At 32.5% G+C, this 22,004-nt stretch overlaps 1 protein-coding gene across 2 annotated transcripts in view; it reads left to right on the top strand.

The window, feature by feature from the left end:
- Positions 1-1,515: 1,515 nt before the first annotated feature.
- LOC106457969 (protein scribble homolog) overlaps positions 1,516-22,004 on the top strand; it is a 256,183-nt gene continuing 235,694 nt past the window's right edge. For both annotated transcript variants that reach the window (XR_002610285.1, XM_022384070.1), the window contains exons 1-2: positions 1,516-1,915; positions 8,016-8,133. Coding sequence is in view for 1 of the 2 variants with exons in the window: in XM_022384070.1 (XP_022239778.1) it covers positions 1,754-1,915; positions 8,016-8,133 (280 nt within the window). In the remaining variant the exon portion in view is untranslated. The remainder of the gene's footprint in view (positions 1,916-8,015; positions 8,134-22,004) is intronic.

Consider the following 22,004-nt stretch of genomic DNA (forward strand, 5'->3'; position numbering starts at 1 on the left):
ATTAAGATTATGAAAGTAATACACTGTTAACTTACACCTATTAATTTATGTCATGTAATATACACAGTCATTAAGTCTTTATTGTAAAATATACTATGCCACTTGCAATCAATGCATAGCATTGTGTACATGTACTATTGAGAGCAACTTACAACTTAAAATCCAGAAGTTTCATCAAATTGCAAAAATAAAACAAATTAAAATAATAATACAAAAACGAAAAAAATTGCACATATTAAGATTCCCACCGTTCTGAGTCGGGAATCTCTTAAAACCCAGGCCTACAATTACATTGGTGGGCTATGATGGTTTCCCTCAGGTCTCTAGCTTTTATTATAAGGTAATGCAGACAAACGTAGTTAAACTTTTGGCAGCCTGCAACGGTGGGGAGGGGGGCTGCATCCATGTCATGAGGGAGATTTACTCTATTGTCTTGCACTACTCTTTATGAGAAACACCAGGTAAAACTGTGCTATTAGAAACATCGAATAAAATTGTTCTATTAAACCTCATCTAACACTGTATTTTCTTTCTCTCAGATGTTTCGCCAGTCTTTAAGTTACTTTTTCACTTCCATGAAAATTTACTGCCTGCAAAATATTTCAACATCAACATTGATATATTTTCTTGCTAGCATTAAGTTGGTTTGATTTTACATTAGTCTCAGATTGTTAGAGAGGTTTGAACGTCATTTGCAACGTTGGCGTACAACAATTTGCGATAATTCAAGTTTATAGAAACGTTAAAGGAGGAAATAACTAATTTGTTGTAGTCTGGACTAGATATCGAATTGTTTTTACCAGATAATTTAAAAGAATCCGCCAACGAAAGAAGACCTATTCAACAATACCTGTAAGAACAGATGATGTAATCATATTTCAGTATATATTATTTATTTAAGACTTCTGTTTATTTCTTTTCAATACATCTAAATAGTGCGATAGTAATTACATTTTTGCCAATAAAGAAAATACGTTTTGCTGTCAATAAAATTCACAACATCATACTCGCAGATTACAAAAATCGTACTTTAATAACCAATTCTTTTGCGATGTGTTTTCACAAACGATTTCGGAAGAAAATGAATTATATTTTCTATATGTCAGTGTGCTAAAAACAAGCTTTCTTTCGAAAATATGATTTTTGATTTATTTTTACAGTTGCTATTGTTTTTTCTAGTTTTCTTTTGGTGCAAAAATAAAAATACTGAAAATGTCATCATTTATTTACCACTAAGAAAATTAGAACAAATTTTTGTCGTAAAATTTCTATTTCGGGGAAATATATTCACTAATTAAATGAATAACAAAATTAAAAGTAATCTAATACATAATAGAAATCATAATTTTTTTTATTATTTCTTCAATCTTTTATCGTATTTTGAATGTTTTGCACGAAATTCAGAACACAGACTACAGTACACAGGTTTCTCAAAAGATGGCACCAACGTACAAATGTACTGTCAGTATAGTGGCGTTATCAGACTTTAAACAACCAGCTTTGTAATGTCAAACTTGAAGTTTAAAAGAGATGGTGCGAATTCTTTAAGAGGCAGTTCGATGTTACTTGTGGTGTAATAAGCTTGGTGTAAATATTATATACCGGCATCCTCACAGAAAGCAACATTTAAAGAGAGTTAAATTAATTGAGAATGTTGACAGCTGTGCACATTATTTGTTCATCTTGTGCATTGGAAATTAAGTCTGTGATAGTTTAGAAATTTACGATAACTTTAGAAATTAGAGTAAGAATCATGTTTCGGTGCATTCCGATATTTGGTGGTTGTAACCGACAAGTCGAATTTATAGACAAAAGGCATTGCAATTTAATAAGTGTTCCCGACGATGTTTTACGTTATGCTCGGACGTTAGAGGAACTAGAGTTGGATGCCAATCATTTAAAAGATTTGCCCAGGGTACGTAACCTACGAAGTCGTAAGACTGTAATTTGTAAAGGTGTTTCTAGTTGAGTTGTTCATATTCATAATCATAGCCATGACAAGTTGGGCTTCTTTTTCTTTTTATAAAACTTGTCTAACAAGTAGAAATAAAACCCCATACACTAAAATGTAAGTGTGTAACTTAGTTAAGATATAAGTTATGTGCGATGGAATTTAATTGCAAAATTAGGCTTTTTTCTTTTCTTTCTAAAACTTGTCTAACAAGTAAAAATAAAAGTTGTGAATAAACCTTAAGCGTGCAACTTAGTTAAGATAAGAGTTATGTTCGATTGAATTTAAATGCAAAACAATACAGTGTTCAATTCTTACACTTTAAAGTTATTGAGGTGTAAGAAAATATGAATTGCAATTGTAGTGTTTTTTTTAAGTTTTTACTTAACGCACAAATATACGACTGTTGCAACTGCAAGAGTGTTGTATAATATATGTATATAATTGTGACCGCACAAATATAGAATATTTCTTAGTAGGCTTTTAGATTTTTAGTATATTTGTATTTATTAAAATATGCATTTATGTATAATAAATTCAATGTTCAGTAATAAATAAATTGAACATGCATATATAGTATTAGTAAGTTTCTTTTATTATTATATATATATATATATATATATATACCTTCAAGTTCAACACCATAAATAATATATTGCAATCTATTGATAAATGGTATTGAACTTTAAAAATGTATTGATATCTTGTAACATAATTAATTTAAGCTGGATATTTCTCTTAACTTCTAAACTGTAGTTGTGTCCATAAGTTCGCTAATTATTGAGGAATAAAGATAAGAAAAAATTCATTATTTTTGAATTACATATATACAATAAACCAAATGAATTGTTGCTGTAATGTTTTATACATGATATATTTTTTATGAAACCCTATTAGAGATACAGTAGTAGGGACATATCTTTGTGTATGTAGTTCAATATTTATATTTTATTAACTTAACCTTCATATAAAAAATTAATACCTATGACATGTATATTTGCTCATACACAGGGGCATTGAGAGCCAGCCCAGACCCTGGGGTCAGTAATATCATTGGAACCCTCCTATCATTCTATTTATTAACTTTTGCTGATTTTTTCACAAAAGAACTTTAGGTGACAAATTTATTCATGAATCCATGAAAAGTAGTAGCCATTTTAGCTCATTAAGTAGTGCGCACTTCTAGTGAGCTTTGAAATATCCCACTGCCAGGCCCCTCAACAGGCCCAGGGGCAGCTGCTCCCTCCCCATTCTCATCAGCCCTACTCATATACAGTGTAAAAGTGCTTGATAGGATATGCATAAATACCTGTTTCTTTTTTCACCTAAAGTGCTAAATGCATATGTATATTTTGATATTGGATATTATAATTACAAGAGTAAGGAAAACACAGGCTTTACAACTCAGAATAGCTTTTTATAATAAATCTTACTCTAAAGATGTTCCATTATTTATTTTTGTGTGTTAACAACCATTACCCAGAGTTAGTGTGCTTTATTACTGTAATTTTTGGTCCAGTAACTGGAAACTGTCCGAAATGTATATGGGCTATTTTGTTTTAGCATTTTTGCTGCAGAAGGAGGAATAAAAATGACCCTGGAATAGGGAACACTTCCATTTTTATACACTTTTGGCTTTCATCACCTAAACTTGGCTGGATTGATTATCATTATTTTTTGTATAGTAACCAGAAACTGTCTGATGGTGTACATGGGCTATTTTCTTTTAGGATTTTTGTCTGAGAAGGGATAAATAACACTCAGAAATAGGCCACAATTCCATTTTTGTATAAACTTTTGGTTTTGAATTTAAAGATACAAGTACTTAATCAGTTAAATTAGTCACTTACTACCTTCCACAAAGTAGCATATGCAATTAGCTTCTAATGAGATCATTAGGGATTTAATAACAAGAGAGAGAAGGAAGGGGAATATTATTTAAAATTGTCATTTATACAATTTTTGCTTTTTTAGCAGGTGTGCTCAGTTAGTAGATCTAAATAGAAGAGCATATCAACACAGTACCAATATGTAGAACACAAGAAAATATACAATGGAATGAAAAAGAAGAAGAATAAAAACATGTATTTAAAAATATACCCTTGCTATATTTAGAACTAAACCCATCAGAATGTTGGCTTTTCATTGCTATTTATATTAATATTTAACCAATAACAACTCAGAAATATTACTAAGTATGTGTGTGTTATTTTTCTTCAGCTATATTGGTTAACCTTCCTGGAAATTACTTGGTTTTGTTCTGGGAGATTGATAACTTTGGATGCACATGTATGAAATAGAGTTTCTACTAAGTCTCTCTGGCAGCTAGAGGATGTTAGTGTTAGCTGTACAGATGTATTAAACCCACTGTTATTATCTTAATTTTTATGTAGCTAGAAGATGCATGTATTAGTTATCCAGATGTATTTATCTTCTTGTTATCTTGGCTTTCTGATAGCTGGAGGATTCCACTGTTTGTTGTTCAAGTTTATGAAACTCTGTTATTCTATCTTAACCTTCTGACAGCTAGAAGACACTTGCCAGCTTTCTATTTTGGTTTTCTGGCAGCTTAAGGATTGTGTATGAGCTATCCATATGTATAAATAACAGTGTGTCTGAATTGGCTTTGTAGTGATGACTAAAGGATATTATTAACTATCCAATACTCACTGGCAGTCAGGGGATATCACTCATTCACTGTTAACTGTCTAGCTACTTTATACTAGTGATCAATATTTAAACACTATCTTTATATCTTTTTAAAAATTTCATGAATTTGTAGAAAAATATTTGAGCAAAATATTTATAATTGCACAAAATTAAAAAACTGCAACATGTATTTATCTATAGTGTAAAAGTAAGTACATAGTAAAGTAAGATTAATTATTATCTTTATTTTTTGTTTTCCATTTTTGGAGAAGTTTGGAAATTTAGCTCAAAACTTTTGTGATCACCAATTTAAACTATATTATAAGTTCCAATACAAACAATGTAGAGAAATATCTGTTCAGTGATTTTTGAATTTATGTGTTAAGGTGATTTTGCTGCTTTATGTATAGTTTAGTTATATTGGTGTCAAAAAATATTGAACAATTAACAGGAGCATTCCAGTACATAAGAATAGTTAAAAATAGGATTAAAAAATAAAAAAAGATCATATGACAGGCACTTTAACACAGATTAACAAGACTGATAATGCACAATTATATTTGTAAAGCTTTGAATCAGAAGCCAATTACATGTGTATTTAGATAATATGTAAATATTTTTGAATATGCATTTCAAAGTATGTTATAGGCCATAAATTTTGTTTTGGGGTATCTTCACAAAATTAAAATTAATTCAGTATGTGTTAGAATTTTAACATTTGTAGAAAGACATGAAAAGATTTGTTTAAGAATATTTCCAGCTGCTAACTAACTATTTGTAGACAGTATGGAAGTGTTTAATAGATTGTAATCTTACATGAAGTATTATATTGAAATTTACACTTCTCATGAAATCTGTGCTGTCAATTTACATGGTTTTTAATCGTTTATAGAATCGATATGTGTATCTTTTTCAACAAAAGTACTGGTAAAAAAAATACACAGAAGTTCTCAGAAACATTAAGAATAGTTATTTGAAATTATAACCGACATGTATATTAGTACTTTATACATGTGTATGGTCACAAACCAGTTCAAGGTATGTACAGCTGGTCTGTAGGAAAGTTATTTTCTACACATACTTTATGATAACCTAATATTGATATAAACAACAAATCCTTATCAGTAATATATCTGAGTACAAAATATTTTGATAACAAAATCAGTGCTTGGGTCTCTCCTCTCTGGAGTTCAACTTATTTTACTTACTCTTAAAATACAGTATTATCAAACATGATGTACTTGTATAGTGAAACATAAGCTTAAGTGAAAAGGATGCTATAAAGTGTATAAGTTTATTTATGCCTATAAAAACACTATAGTCTAATCCAGGTTACATTTTAGATAGAACCTAGGTTGTTATGGATACCAAACAAGTGATAATAGAGAAATTTAAAATTAATGAATATGGTTACATACAAGTACCTACATGAAAAATTTATGATTTAATAGAATTTAGAAAAGAAAACCTCATTTGTAAAAATAATTCTATTGGCTAAGAAATAGTTTAGACTATGATACATACATTTAACACAAATCTGCATTTGCAGAGTAGTGTAAGTGTGTAAAATCCTTGTATAACTTTCTAACATGTATGTAGTTTCCATAAATATATATTATGACAAATATTTATAAGTATTATAGTACTGTCTGTTGTCTGTCCATGTAACTACTTCACAGGGTGTTGATGGATCTTCACCAAAATTGATATGGAGATTCGTTAGGTCCATGCTGGGTACATACAAATTTTCAGTTTTGTGTTTTGCATTGGGCATTTTTTTACCACTACTTTGTTTCCTGTAGATGGATCTTCACCAAATTTGGTATGAAGGTTCATTGGCTCCGTGGGGAGATACACACAAATTTTCAATTTTGGGTTTTGCAATTTTTATGGGTGTTTTTGCATTTTTTACCACTACTTTTCCCCCTGTTAATGGATCTTCACCAAATTTGGCAGAAAGGTTTGTTTCACATTTTGTGTTTTGCAGTTTGTATGGGAGTTTTTGCATTTTTTACAATTATGTACTATAAGGGAAGCAACTTGTCATGTCCCAAGATAACTTTTCATTAATCGTGAATTTACATAACTTCCGTCCAGGTGACAGGTACTACAGCTAAAAACAAAATATGACTGTTGAAGTTTGAGCACATATTTTACAAATTTCAGAAAGTTATAAATATTCATAAAACTTACTTTGGAGATAGTTGTTCTTTTTAAGAAGCACAAGTACAATTGAGGTGTTATAATAATTTTTTGACACAAGGCTTTGTATTTTCTATAAGCTTTTCAGGGGCAATAGATGGTATCAGGTTAGGTGTGGGTGTATGTGGGTCATTCCATACATGTAATTTATTTAAGTACTAAATTCATATAAGGTTAAATAATATGAATTCAACAATCAATATTCTATTGATAGTTTTGTAGACATTATCATAACACTGAATAAAACTTTCCATGTTTTATTTCATAAAGTAACTAATAACTGCATTTGTGTTAGTTTTCATAAAAATACAAGCATCTAACAATTTTTATGAAATTGCAATAATTAAAAAAAGTTATAGTTTTACTACCAACATAATCTCAACAGATTCGTTGAAATTCACACCTTTTAGTAAATGTACATTTAGAGTATTTGTATATACATGTATATATATTTAACTAGTGCTGCTATCCTTGCAGTGGAGTAATTATTCTTTGTTAAATTTATACAGTATATGTATATATGTTTGAACATACACAACAAAGTTGATTACAGTACATGTAGTTACTGTTTTATATTTGAATCTTTTGTAAATAATGTATCAACAATCATCTCCAGATTGTAGAGGACACTGGTCAACAGGTAAAGTATAATATACAAATGTATTGTAAAAAAAAAAGTATTTGTAAGCCAGTAAGTTTATAACATATGCTGGAAATTGTATTGTTTAATAAAACATCTGTGAGTACTTTTTACATTGCAAAGAATGTTGTTCATACTCATTATGTACAAAAGATTTGATTAGCAAAATATTTTTTCAAACAAATTATGCCATGTAAGAATTTGCAACTACATTAATTTTATATATATATATATGGAAGATGTGTACGTGTACATATAATGTGTCACAACTTTCTAATCTGTTTGATAGGTTTGTTCTTTATGAACTTTGTTTGCACAAAATATTGTTAGGTAGTGGGTACACAACTTTTTATAGGTACATTAATTTCAGTCGTTTATCAAGACATTTTATATGTGCTTTAATGAAATCAGTGTGTAAATTTTACTATATGATATTTAATAGGTATGTGATAATGTTGGTTATGTTAGCCTGAAAATCATCTGTTCCAAGCAGTCAATATAGTTTTTTTTCTTATACAGACACTTCTCATTATTTGCATAAATATTTAACAGCTTTTATTTGTTGCTTTCTAGGGTCTCTTTAGACTAGTACGATTAAGAAAACTGTCTTTAAGTGACAATGAAATTTGTCGTTTTCCTCCAGACATTGCTAATTTGGTCAACTTGGTAGAATTGGATGTTAGCAAGAATGGTAAGTTGTTTTGGATTACAATCTAATTAAGAATTTAGCTGTTCGGTGAATGGTAAAGTTTTTACATGCATATGCCTTTATTCACACAGTTAGCCTACACATATGATCAAACTAGTTCCATTCCTAACATTTTTTGATAAAACATTCATTTTTAACATGACCAGTTTGAGACTTACCTACAGCGCTGTTTTTTTCTTGCAATTTTGAGATTTTTTTATTTCTGTAAAATAAAATAAACACTAAAAATTTTTGGAATTGATTTTGAAGAAGAACAAACTCTTACCATTATTCAAACAGAGGAGATTACTGTTTTTAATAAATTTAGAAAAATATGAGAGGTTAAAGCTCTTGTTTCTGATGGAATATATCCTAAATCTTTGAAGAAACTAACACAGCAGACAGATACTTCAGTAATTACAGATGTTTAATAAGAAGTTATATTAAAATGATTTTCCACACATCCTTACAGTTCATGTTGCCATGTACAGTCATGCTCTATCAGATGACCATGCATCTTGAAAATAATCTTGCACCAAAGATTCCATTATAAGAGGCTTTGACATAAAGTTTTCATGTCCAAAGCGTACCACTCTGTCCTGCATACTTTTTGTAATACATCTAGTATACAACTAGAATTACTTCATAATACCTATTTCAAAAACCTGGTCGCACAGAAATTCATAAGTGCTGCTTTGGCAACTTGAACAGTATATCATCCTATGGAATAGCACAAATACCTGTTTTATTCTGTAGCTTTTTTAGGTATGTGACAGTTAAATAGGAGATATGACTAGAAGCCTTATCTTGGTGAACCCATCCCCTGTTTCCTCGTTTCCAGGTGGGGATCCTCTATTATGCTTCATACTGTTGCCTGGGACACGTACAGTGTCGGACATGGTACTAGAAAAAAGTAATAATGATATTACTTTGGCTGTTACGTGCTAAAAATAGTAGTGTCATTACTCAGAACTTTACTTCTTTAAAAATGTAACGAGTAATGACATTATTTTTCAAATAGATACCTGTATTCTGTATGTAAAGCATGAACTGTGTACATTGTATATTACATACACATACAGAACTGAACTACAAGCACTAAATTCAATGTAAGGTATACACGAGGTTTTAATTTAAGTATAGCACAAGTATTAAATTTAGTTATTTTTTGAAGTGATAGTTTATCGCAGGTGTGTTTACATAACTGTGTACGAAACATGTTATGTAGTTCAATTGTTGTGAATTGGCACTTGTATTATTGTCATGTTACTGTAACCTTCTAAGTTTTTCTAAGGTATTATTACATCATAATATCTCAAAGTATGTGGAATGTTCTTGGCCTCAGATGGTCTATTTATAAATATGTATCCAAAATGTAGTTCAAGACAAAGAGACAAAGTTAGTGAGAGATCAAGTCAAATAGATATAGACTGTGTGTTTGTAAGTTTAGCCATAAAGATCTTATAGTGGTACCTATTTTTAAAGTGAAATTATCACAGATTGTATTGTAACAACAAAGTAGAGAAGAATAAGTTCTCTTGTTAGTTGTGTTCTAAAGTTATTGAACAAACCTGTGTGGACTTTTGATAAAAAGAGACAATTATTTAAAGCTCTGGATACAACTGTGGTAATTAACAGTGTAATGAACATTTGTATATAAGTTTGACTTGTTTTAATATATTAGTTTAAAACTAGTGGACTATGTGATGTTTGTTTGTTGTTGAGATTTATCATCAACAAGTCACAGACACCCACTGTAAAGAATCTGGCCCACACAAACATAGAAACCTCACATTGGTGAGCCAGCCAGCATCTGCAGGGACAAATAGTGGGAGAAGAGTTGTAAGTAACTGGCAAATAGGTTTATATATAAAAAGCTGTAGTGGTGGCAAAAATATTGTATAGGTCACAATCACACTTTGATAAGTGACTAGAAAGAGGTGAGTGTATTGGGCTTAAAGATGGAGCTCTATGAGAGTTTGTTAAACAACAACAACAAGATCTAGAGAGAAGAGCATAGGCAGTGAAGAGAGGAAGAAAGACTGAAAGATGAAAAGGAGAGAGAGGAGAGACTGGAAACAGAGAGAATAACAGCACAAATTGAGATTGCCAAGCTCACCCAACAGAAAGACAGAGGACCCAAGAATGACTATGGGGTCAGGGCCAGCCTACCCAAGCTGCCCAAATTTGATTAACAGAAAGACTACAGGGATACTTTCCTGAAGAGGAATGAAAGATTTGACCAAAGTCAGAACTGGGCAGCCTGCCTCAGCTCCCTTCTCATGGGAAAAGGCTTACAAGTGTATGTGCACATGACACCAAAAGATGCCATAGAATGACAAGTTTAAAGCGGCCATGCTAAAATGTTATGAACATATCAAGGAAGATTTTCCCCGGAAGGTCAGAGAAGTCAAACCTGTCACTGGAGAAACTGCATTTCAGTTTGTGGCACAACTATGGTGATACTTCACAAGGTGGTCTGACATGGCTAATTCTGAAGATAGTTTTGAAGGACTGGCAGATCGACTAATATGTGTTTACTTCATGATCACATGCTCCAATGACATGTCACTTTTCCTAAAGGAGAGAACACTGAATTACATAGATGAGATAATCAAGCTGGCAGAACAGTATATAGAGGGAGTATAACTGGCAAGTCCAAGAATACCCGGTCACAGTCGAAACCAGGGGTGGCTGACCAGAAGCTGGATGCCACCAAAGGTAACAAGAAGTCAACAGACAAAGGGAGAAGAAATGCTGTGCTTATTATAAAATGAGGCACATTGCAAGTGAGTGCAAGTCTGTCACCAAAAGCAACAGCAGAAATATCAACATAAAGCATCTAGAGCTACCTACAAAGATGGTGCAGGCAACTGCTACCAGAAGAAACAGAATGAAGACAATTCGATAGAGTCACCACAAGAAGAAAGTGCTATTACCATGATTAAACAGTGCATTATTGATGGTCAGCTAAAGGTAGCAAACGGGTCAACAGTGCCAGTGGTGATTAGAGCATGTGACAAACATTGAGATGTGCCAACCAATCACAGCAAAACAGTAAGTGAATGCTATCTTGGTGAAAAGAAAGTGAAAATCTTATGAGACACTGGATGTGGTAATGAGAACCAGTCTAGTATTGGATGACCAGATGACAGACAAGGTACATCTGTGTGTGCTGATTGATGGAACAGTGAGAAAGTTTCCCACAGCAAGAATAAAGGTGGACACTCCATACTACATGAGATATCTTGAGACCATGTTTATGAAGGCACCCATCTACGACTTGCTGATTAGCAATATACTAGGCAGTATAAGCATGGAGGAACCAGACAGAAAGAAGAATGATGATGTATCTGCAGTCACCACAAAATATCAAGCCCCTACAAGTTTGAAAAGGTGACATTCCAAATGTAGATCTGTGAGAACTGAATGAAGCACAGAAGAAAGACCCTTCACTGCAAAAACTTTAGGACAGTGCCTTGGAGAAAGTAGAGCACAAGACAAAGGGGAAAAGGTCTTACAGAATAGAGCATCAGAATGGAGTGATGAATCCGGGTCCATCAAGGCAGTTCTACTGGGGAAGTTAAAAAGTTCATAGCAACAAAGAATAATGAGTTGGCTCATGATTCAATTTTGGTAGAACGCCTAGGAGAATCTAGATAGCAGACAGAATCACCAGCAACTTCCATTGTTCAGGGGTCATTGGAGATGTGACCAGATTCTGCAGGTCATGTGACATTTGCCAAATGACAATACCTAGAGGGAAGGTAGCCAAGGTGCTACTGGGTGAGATGCCTCTCATAAATGAGCCATTCAGCAAAGTAGCTGTGGGATTGATCAGATCACTAGCACTTGTATCTGACAAGGACAACTGAAGTTGAAGAACATGTTAGAAAGTTCACCAATCCTTTGAATACTAGACATCAACAAACCATTTATTGTTCAGGCCGATACATCAGATGTTGGAATTGGAGCAGTACTTCTGCAAGAGCATGAAGATGGACTGTTTCCCTAATATACATCAGCAGAAAAAGCTGTTGAAGAGTGAAAAGAATTACTCTATGATTGAAAGAGGGTATCTAACCATCATATTATCCATCTGGAAATTCCAGAACTACCTCTATGGGAAGGATTTCATCATCCAGCCAGACCATCATGCAAACTTCCAGAGGTGTAAAATTGACAGTGTGGGGATCATGAGGTGGGTGTTGTACATCCACAATTACTAGTTACAGTCAGATTCTTATCCATCATGTCATTCCCTCAGGAACAATACCTGATGGACAGGAATTCATTTCCAAGCAATACAGTGACTTCAAGCATGCAGAAAATACAAAATGGTATCTGGTGGAAAAAGGGGGTAATAGAACACTCACAAACATAACTTAGCCTTCACAAAGTTCTGATACAAGTATTATTAAGAGTTTATATGGAAACTGAGAAGTTCAAATGGCAATGGAACAACTTGGCTGAATTGTGGGGATATTTCACAGTTATACATTGATAAGCTTATTGAAGCTTTAAAAAAAGGATACTGCTCTGTTGAAAACAAGTTCATTGTACAACTTATCTGCTTTTCTTTATTTAGAAACAAATTTAACAAGCTAATCATTCATCTCTCTCTGCCCTGTGACAAACCATTCATTCAAAAATCCCAATTAACTTGCAAGCCAGTTTAACTAATAATCCATTTATCTTGCCAACTGTATAATATATAAAGAAAATTTAAACATCCACTATTAATTCATCCATTATACTTGTAAATGTTCCATAGCCCAAATTAATATATGAAATAGTATAGCCACTTATCAGATTACCTGGCCATTTCCCTTGTATTGCATCTAATTGTACATTTCATTCACAAACTCAATTTAAATAACTCATCCACTCATTTATTCTTATATAAAGCTATCCAACCTCTTTAGTCAATACATAAACTAATCCAGCACCTACACTATGTGTAGTTTCTCCATCTTGCCACCAGTCTATACAGTCCCTATTATTATTGTATATTAATGTAGTCTACTATCTTTCAGATTTCCATCTAGCCTTTTAACTTACTCTTATTCAACCTGCTATTTGTTTACTCAACCAGTTAACCAACTTGACATTTACATCTGCTTTCAAAGTTCTAGTATCATATTTGTGCCCCCTTTTCCTATGCTAACAGGCATATCTTCTATGGTATGTTCCTGATTGACATACAAGTATTAAGATTTGTTGACCATTGCAAAAGTAGAGGAATATAGTAAACTTGCTTTTAATGTATTAGCATGTATTTTCTTTAATGTCAAAAGAAACAGAAAACCATAGTTTATTATGTATCGGTAAACATGATAGGATTTGTAGACTGTGGTTAAAATAATCGAAAAGCAATAATGAAAAGATATATTTTTTATTCATAACAGAGTTTTGTGAGTAAAATTATTACAATGAAATTTGATTGAAATGATCTTTGCTAGTTAGTTTACTTAGAACAAAAGGATTTTATTTTCAGAAATCATTACTAAAAAGCTACAAGATTTGAGTAATAAATTGCAATTTTATTTAATTTATACAGCTATATCTGTTGCATTATTATGTTTTAATGTATATGTGACTACTCCTATTGGATGAAAGATATCTAGATTGTAATGCAAACCAGCGTTTTACTTCAGCACCGTAATAGGAAAAATTTACAAACACAATGAGAAATACTGTGTATACGGTAGAACAAGTAATAGCTTGTGTAAAACTAATAATGTATATGTATCAAAATTGTTTGGGACATTTTTTAGTGTTTTAAAAAGGTACGCGGTACGATTAGGGTTATCTTGTGGAATTTCTATTCAAACTGAAACTTTTTTTTATACAGTGGCTTATATTCAGTATTATTCCATGGGACTGAAGTTAGCCGTAACACTCGAAGTTAGTCAAACAGGTTTCACGGTAACCTGTTTTTTCACACCCGTCGCTCGGACAATGCCCGTTAAAAGGCTGCTATTTCCTCCCTTAATCCCCCCCCCCTCGAAAAGAGGAACGGAATGTATGGAACGCACGTGACTTTAAAAAGTACAACAAACAATAACTGCTTTATGCAATACATATACAGTCTGTGTCTAGTTTCATAGTTTCAACAGATTTCTAATCCTTGTTTTATTTTAAAATTAGCCAAGAACAGTGATATAAAAGGGGTTTAAATTACAGTAAAATTTAAACTCGCAACGCGTACTTAACGTCATTTTCGTTCGTATGTTGTTGTGATACTTTAAGGCGAAGGACTGAGGTGATATTTCCGGTAAATTATTGCTTCGTTTTCAGTTTTATAATTTACTGTACGACAAATTCTGTAGTTATCAATGCTTCGTAGCCGACCATTAGAACACAATGTATATATTTAATTAGTTGAATTCTAGAACTTTATTTCCAGTGATTTTTCTTGCATGTCTTTTTCTTTTTATAGATAGAAAATAATGGTGGGTCATTTCATTGAAAGGGCACCATCCATATTACTTTCAATCAATGTTATCTTTATGTCAAAATACAGTCAGGACATCCCGCCCTCTTTGGATCATGTGATTACCCTGCCAGATTAGTACTGGTTAAAAAAAAAGCCACACCGTGATATAAAAAGCTTCTTTATAAAAGTATTGTTGTGGGCCCTGCATGGCCAGGTGGTAAGGGCGCTCGACTCGCAATCTGAGGGTCACGGGTTGGAATCCCAGTCACACCAAACATGCTTGCCATTTGATTAAGGTGTTTGTCAGTCAACATTGGGGCATGTCATCTGCTGATACCCTCCCCCATAAAAAAAAGTATTGTTGTGGCTCAATAATGCAACATTTTTAGGTATAAATGTTTGTATAATAATAAAAGGCCTGTCGGCTTTTGTTTAGTAGATGATATGTTATGCTTGATTGCAAAATACATTTGATAGAACTTTTTCTGTTATCTGTAACTTTAGAAGAAATGTTTTTTTATTATTTCTTCGTACAACATTCTATGTGTCAAAAAAAAAAAAACAATTAAAGAGGCCAACATTTGCGGGCTAATGAAACATGTGTCCGTCACGAAATCTCAACATGGCAAATTTTGACACCAGAAATTCGAAAAACTGTCTATAACACTGCTTGGGACTTGCAAGAAGGTATCTTTGTACCTAATCCCTTATAAGTTGGTTAAAATACACATAAATAGTTCACGAAAACACCAAATTGTGCTTTCCTGGTTGAAAAATTGAGCAAAAGACAAAAATCCCAAAATTATCTATAACTGTTTGGGACTTGCAAAAAAGTATCTTTATACCAAATCCCATGTAAATTGGCCGAAATACGGCGTAGAAATTGTCAAAAAACCTAAAGTTATGCTCTTTTGTACCATCTCTTCCCCCCCCCCCTCCCCACCTTTATAATTACTAAAAATGTGGAAGTTTAAGTTTTTGTTTGTCAATGTGTTGGACCTATAGAAAAGTATCTTTGTACGAAATTCCATGTAAATTGGTCAAAATACGGCTGAGTAATTGACCAAAAGTCCCCAAATTATGCTTTTTTGTGAACTCTGAACCCCAAAAAAAGACTCAGAATGGGGGGAAGGCCAACTTTTGTGTATTTTAATATGTTGGGCGCATGAAATTATATAATAGTGCCAATTTTTATTTTGATTATTGTAAATATGGCCGTACAGGAGCCCAAAATATTCATTTTGGAGTTGTTTGACATTTGACCCCATAAAATCCTTAAAAAGACCTAAATAAAAAAAAAAGGAAAAAGGAATCTGGGCGTATTAGACCAACGTATAACCCTATCAAGTTTCAAGTCAATCCTTCGAGAAATGACGGAATGGCGATCGATTGAAAAGTGTTTGGGAGAAAAGAAACAATATAAAAACAGCATGTCTCTCAGCGGAGACAACCGTTGAACCGTACGGAAATAAAAAAGATAAAGCGAACATGAGCGTGTAGAAAAACATATATTTGTAATACAATTTCACGGGTGTGCAAAAAATCTCGTGCAGCTGCATGGTTTCTTTCCGTCACAGATATCACTGAGAAGACGTATTCTCAAAACTACGGCTATACTCTATGACGTCATTTTCAGTGTTGCACTAATGTTAATTGAAGTAAAAACTTTATGTAAAGTAATCGAGGGCTGCGTGCCTCAAGGACTTCACAGTTATTTGTTAAAAATGAATTTAAGAAAATATCATTAACTTGTACATTACGTTAAACACGTAATAGAATTACGCAAAGGAACCTTCGTGATAACTTAAGTCTTTTCTGTTTAACGAAGAATGTGAATTTTAGTGAATAACCTACTTTTATTTGAACATTAAGCTTAAGAAACTGTTTATCACCGACACCTTAGATCTTGATTGTAAGTACGATGTACGAAATTACATATCAACTAAAATATTATTAAAATTTGGAAAAGCGTAGTTCGAACTAAAATGGAGATCTGTGAAATATTGTTTTATTCTTGTGTTTCCATGAATTACTTGCCTTGTTTAACAAATATTTAGGAAAATGAATTGGTCGTCGACTATACCGAAGCCTTAAAAGCAATACTTTTTGTACTTCTGACATTTATTGCTAGGTTTAGGACTGTTGTATGTTCGATGAAAAAAAGAAAATCAATCTGTCAACAGAATATGCAGTATATATAAAAGCCACTCAGGGATACCGAAAACTTGCATTGTATGTTGATTAAGGGATAAAATACTTGTATAAGATGTATATATATATATATTGTTACGTCTCTGATCGTTTGTTAATTTCCCGTATAGTTTCTTTCGGATGAAACTTTAGCGACACAGGTCCTTTCTTAACTAAAACTAGGTTATTCTTCCTCAATACAACTTTGCAATGCACTTAATTTCCACAGTCACTTTTAACTTCAGCGTACGCTAGAATTCACAACGATTCACGCACTTTACTTACGGCTTGACTCGATTATCTGTCTCTGTATCTCTCTGTCTGCAATTCAATTATCTACCTATGCCGTCACTTCTCGCCGGTCTTATATATACAAAATAGAGGGACGTCTCGAGCCTTCAGGAACCTTCTAGATACTCATTACATGTTACCAGCATCACGTGACTTCCGCTGTCGTAACAATATATATTCTCTGCAAATATGGTAAAGGTCACCTTGAAATCTACAAAAAAAAAAGGATACTGGTGAATGACAGTTGTGAAATTGAACACGTTTGAGGTTATTTTCTGTTATCTATCACAGTAGCACCTCTTTTGCTGTACCTATAGAGGACGCCGTCACACATAATATTGTTGTTTTTGTTTTTATTTCAAAGTTGGATCAGAACTATTTGCACTCTGTCTACAATGGGGGGGTCGAACCCAGGATGTTAGCATTGTAAATCCGCAAACCTGGCTTAGATCTACCTGAGGGGGAATTATAGTGGTTGACAACAATTCAAAATCGAAATTGTGAACGATTATATACGTAATATATATTATCAATTGTTTAAATTCAAATTAACCGATCTAGTCGTGTCGCGAAGGTAAAGCTTAAAAATAATGAAACAGGAAAAAAAAGAAATAATGGTTATAAATATTACTTTAGTTTCTGCTGCTGCCCTAAAGTGTTTCTGTTTTGATAAATAAATACACGGAGAGTTTCGACAAACCTGGTAAAATAAGGATAATGAGGTATTTATTGATGATGTCAGAAATACACGTAGGTTCAAGAAGTCTTGATACCAAATGATTAAAACCCTATAACCCGAGCGCTTTCGGAAGGTGGACATTTCTTCTTTTAGTCCCCCGCCCCCCAGTGGCACAGCGGAATGTCTGGGGATTTACAACGCTAGAAACCGAGTTTCGATACCCCTGGTGGGCAGAGCACAGATAGCCTATTGTGAAGCTTTGTGCTTAACTTCAAACAAACAAATCTTCTTTAGGAGCAAAATGGGAAAGAGGTATTTATTGGTCAGGAAAATTAAAGGGGAATAAAATTTATCTTGTTGCGGTTCATGAAATATAGAATAAAATATGAAATGAAATACATAATTTTAAAATGTAAGATATTTGATAATCACACCAAAGAAGAAAACATTAGACAATTTTCTCCATCTAGTGAAATGGTCAATTTTAAAAATATGTTAATCCTGGAAATCCAAATATTTTGCAACGTACAACTTTGGCTACGGTAACAGTTGGAAATTTTGAACGGGAACTGGTGACACTGTAGCAGGGGGGAAAAAAAAAAAAAAGATTTTCATCTATCCAACAAAGTGCAACTTACAAATTTTGACTAGGATAAATTTGATAATGTTGTTCAGAAAAATCCAGGTAAGTCAAAGAAACGAATATAGAAAATTATGTGGGAACCCTGCAAGTATGGGCATCATGCACGAGACACGGTGTGTTTTTAAAACAGCCTGTTCCTTTAAAGGGCTCAGTTTAAACAGCAAAATAAGTAGCTTTGATGTATTTGTATAAAATTATACCGGTTTAAAATAACTAAAATAAAAACATAGTTAACGCCCGTCTTTGGAACGACCAACAACCTTGTACAAGCAAGATAGAGCGTTATTGTTTCGTCGTCATGATAATGATCATCATCATCTTATTAGAATTGCAGCAGTCACGTGGCGTGTACTTCTGCATACGAGCATAATGAATAATTCAAATAATTTATCGATTCTCACAATTAACCTGCTTTCTTTTTTTTTCTGTGTTGTTAATTACTGACAAACATATTTTTACTACAGTTGAAATAACCATGTACATTGTTGGTTATAAAGCAATATTTCCGAGATTGTATGATTGAAAATTAAGAAGAATTTACAAGAGTATGTCCACCACACTATATTTACTATATCCAGTACCAGGAGGGCTCATCAGGCGGGATGGGATACGACAGACATAGTAGTGGTCGAAACGCTTTTTATATTATCAAATTACATGGACAACAATTGTTATGATGTGAACTAGATTAAATTTGTCAACTGTAATTTTTATCAATTTTATTTAAATTAAAATATTTACTGTTACGTATCGTGTCATTGTATTCGTAATATAAGAATTACAACCGAAAATTTGTTGAGCACCCAGTGTTTATCCTAAATCAATGAACCATTTGACTTTATGACTACATAACCTGGCTTTTTTTTGTATTTAAGAACAATGTCAAACAAAATATGTATGTTTAATTATAATGATTGAAACATTCAAATATGAGCTACAAGTCATCCAGTTTTACCAAACTTCGATATACATAACAGCATAGTCGCGTATAAAATGCAGTAGTATTAGCACATCAACACTTCCAAAAAGAAGCCAGGATTGAAAAAAATAAATAGGAGAAAAACAAAGCAGTATAAAAGAATTGTTAAGTTTACCAGATGCCAGACACTTTTATAAAGTGAACTTTACATTCTTATTTTGTGCCTCGAATATTATTGTTCTTGACTCAACAGTTTGAACAAACTGCTTTGTAATTATATTCAGTTGTTCTGTGCCTTAATTTCATATATGAGGGATTCCAACCATCAAACAGTTAACTGTGTAACACAAGTAAACATTGGGTGTATTGTTATTATGCTATTTAAGTAGGTAGAAGAGTTAAAGGTAGGTAAGTATAAGTGAAAAAAATATCTGAGAAGCCTAGAAGTACAAACATTATATACAAGACCGAGTGTGTATAAGAATAAAGTGTACAGGTTTTAATAATACTTTAACAACTTAAACTAATATACTGAAACCATGATATAATAACCTGTACCTTTTTATTTCAATAGCAGAAAATTATTAACAACTAGCTGGAGTACCTGTTCTATGGACGAAAGTTATGTAAATTCATGATTAATGAAAGGTTATCTTAAGGCATGAAAAGTTGCTTTCCTTGTATGTAAATATAAAAACGGGAAAACGCTCTTAAAACTGCAAAACACAAAATGTGAAGCTACAAATGCGCATGTACCTCCGCATGGACCCACCAAACCTTCATGCCAAATTTAGTGAAGATTCATCAACAGTGGGCGAAGTAGTGGTAAAAAAACGCCCATAAAAACCCGAAATCGCAAAATGCAAAACTGAAATTTTTTATGCATCTCCCCATGGACCCAATGAACCTTCATACCAACTTTGGTGAAGATGCATCCACATCTTGCGAAGTAGTTACGTGGATATACAACAGATAACAGACAGTACTATTATATTTATATAGATTAGTCAATGATACGACCGTGAGTGAAGATTACTGATTGATATAACATTTTGAATTCTCGTCTATGAAAAGATTATGAAGAGGACGAAAATGTTTATCAGTAAGAAAAGATAACACGGTATTATTTGATTCGAAATCACACACTGTTAAAAAGAAATATTTTCTATTGAGTCTTGTATGTGTCCTATTTGTAGTGTTTTGTATTCTGTGTGAAACAGTGGAGTATTAAGTAAGCTATTCTTTGTTTTGGTTATCTTTCTGTTTTTTTTTTTTTACGCTTGTAGTATGTTTGTGTTAAAAGATTCGAGTGTTGAATTTCTGGAACCGGATTCAGATTGTTTATTATTTTGAGCGTAAATTTCTCGTAACTCATTTGAATCGACGTTAATCGGTAAAACAATATGTTCTGTTGGCTCCTAGTTTACATATACATATATATTACACATACACACGACTCTGATTCATTTTTAGTAATGAAATAATTGTTTACATTCAGTTGTTCCGCTTTTGTACAATCTTTATTGGCTAAACCGGTAAAAAGCCACCAAAGAATATGAAATTACTGTTATGTATAGGAGAAGATAACTTCATAGAAAGCCAACAGACTTGCAATTTAGTCATGCACCAAGTCATAGCGAAAATAGTTACACTGTCAAATATTTAGGTAGCGCTTACGTTGGTCCCTTTTCTAAATAAACAGACCAAAGATGTGACAATCTCTACATAAAATATCGTGTCTTTGTATATAATTAACTCGAATTACAAATAATAGCACTGCCTGTAATAAACGTATAGTTGTTGCCGAATGATGTTACATGCAATACACATTCTTGACAAGACTGAGGCTTAACTGTTTCTGTAGTACGTTCGTCGGTTGTTCAAGTGAAACTAGTAGTAAACAGTATTAGGATATGCTCATTATTTCAGTGATAATATTTAATAAATTTATCGTTATTTATTGTAGCCACATTCTATAATTATAAAATAATAGTATATTTGTTTTATAAACTGATTATGATAACATATGAGCTTTGGAAATAAGGGTAAAAACAAAAGGTTTTAGAATTGTACACGTGTGTCTCAGTTTTTATGTATTTTCATCCACAGTATAGTCACTATTTTAAATCTTCAGTAAAATAAATATCATCTGATTGCAGACACGGAAAAAAAATTCAAATGGTTACTTTCATAATTTGGTAATCTTAAACATTTTTACCAGCTTTCAGAATGTGTTAAGATATTCCACGCAGTGTAAAGACATCGTTATTCTACTTTATATCACGCAATTACTAATAAAAAAAAATAACTGTAAAAACCAAAGCCTGCCTCACTAATGTTTCGAAATGGAAAGATATGTTTTGTCCTTACCATCAAAAACTTTGTCATAATAAAAATAACCAAATTTGTGTAAAAATGTCAGTGAAATTACTTAGCCATCACTTAATCTCGTCATATTCAATGAGGACCCTTCTCTCATTCTTTATGTATATATATATAGTCACGGATAAAAATGTAATATTAATTTGAATTCGATAAAGTTTAAATCAGGATAAAATTCATTTATAAAATGACAGTAGTTTAAAATTCCCAAAGCCAGCAAGTACAAGAAATGTCACAGAAATTCGATTCTCTGTGAGCCTATTGTTTTCTCGTTGAAAAATTTGTTCTGTCTTATTTATTAATAACCTTTTTTAGTGTTTCTGTAGAAATA

The sequence above is a fragment of the Limulus polyphemus genome, unplaced genomic scaffold (assembly GCF_000517525.1).
Source record: "Limulus polyphemus unplaced genomic scaffold, Limulus_polyphemus-2.1.2 Scaffold399, whole genome shotgun sequence".
Classification (NCBI taxonomy): Eukaryota; Metazoa; Arthropoda; class Merostomata; order Xiphosura; family Limulidae; genus Limulus; species Limulus polyphemus.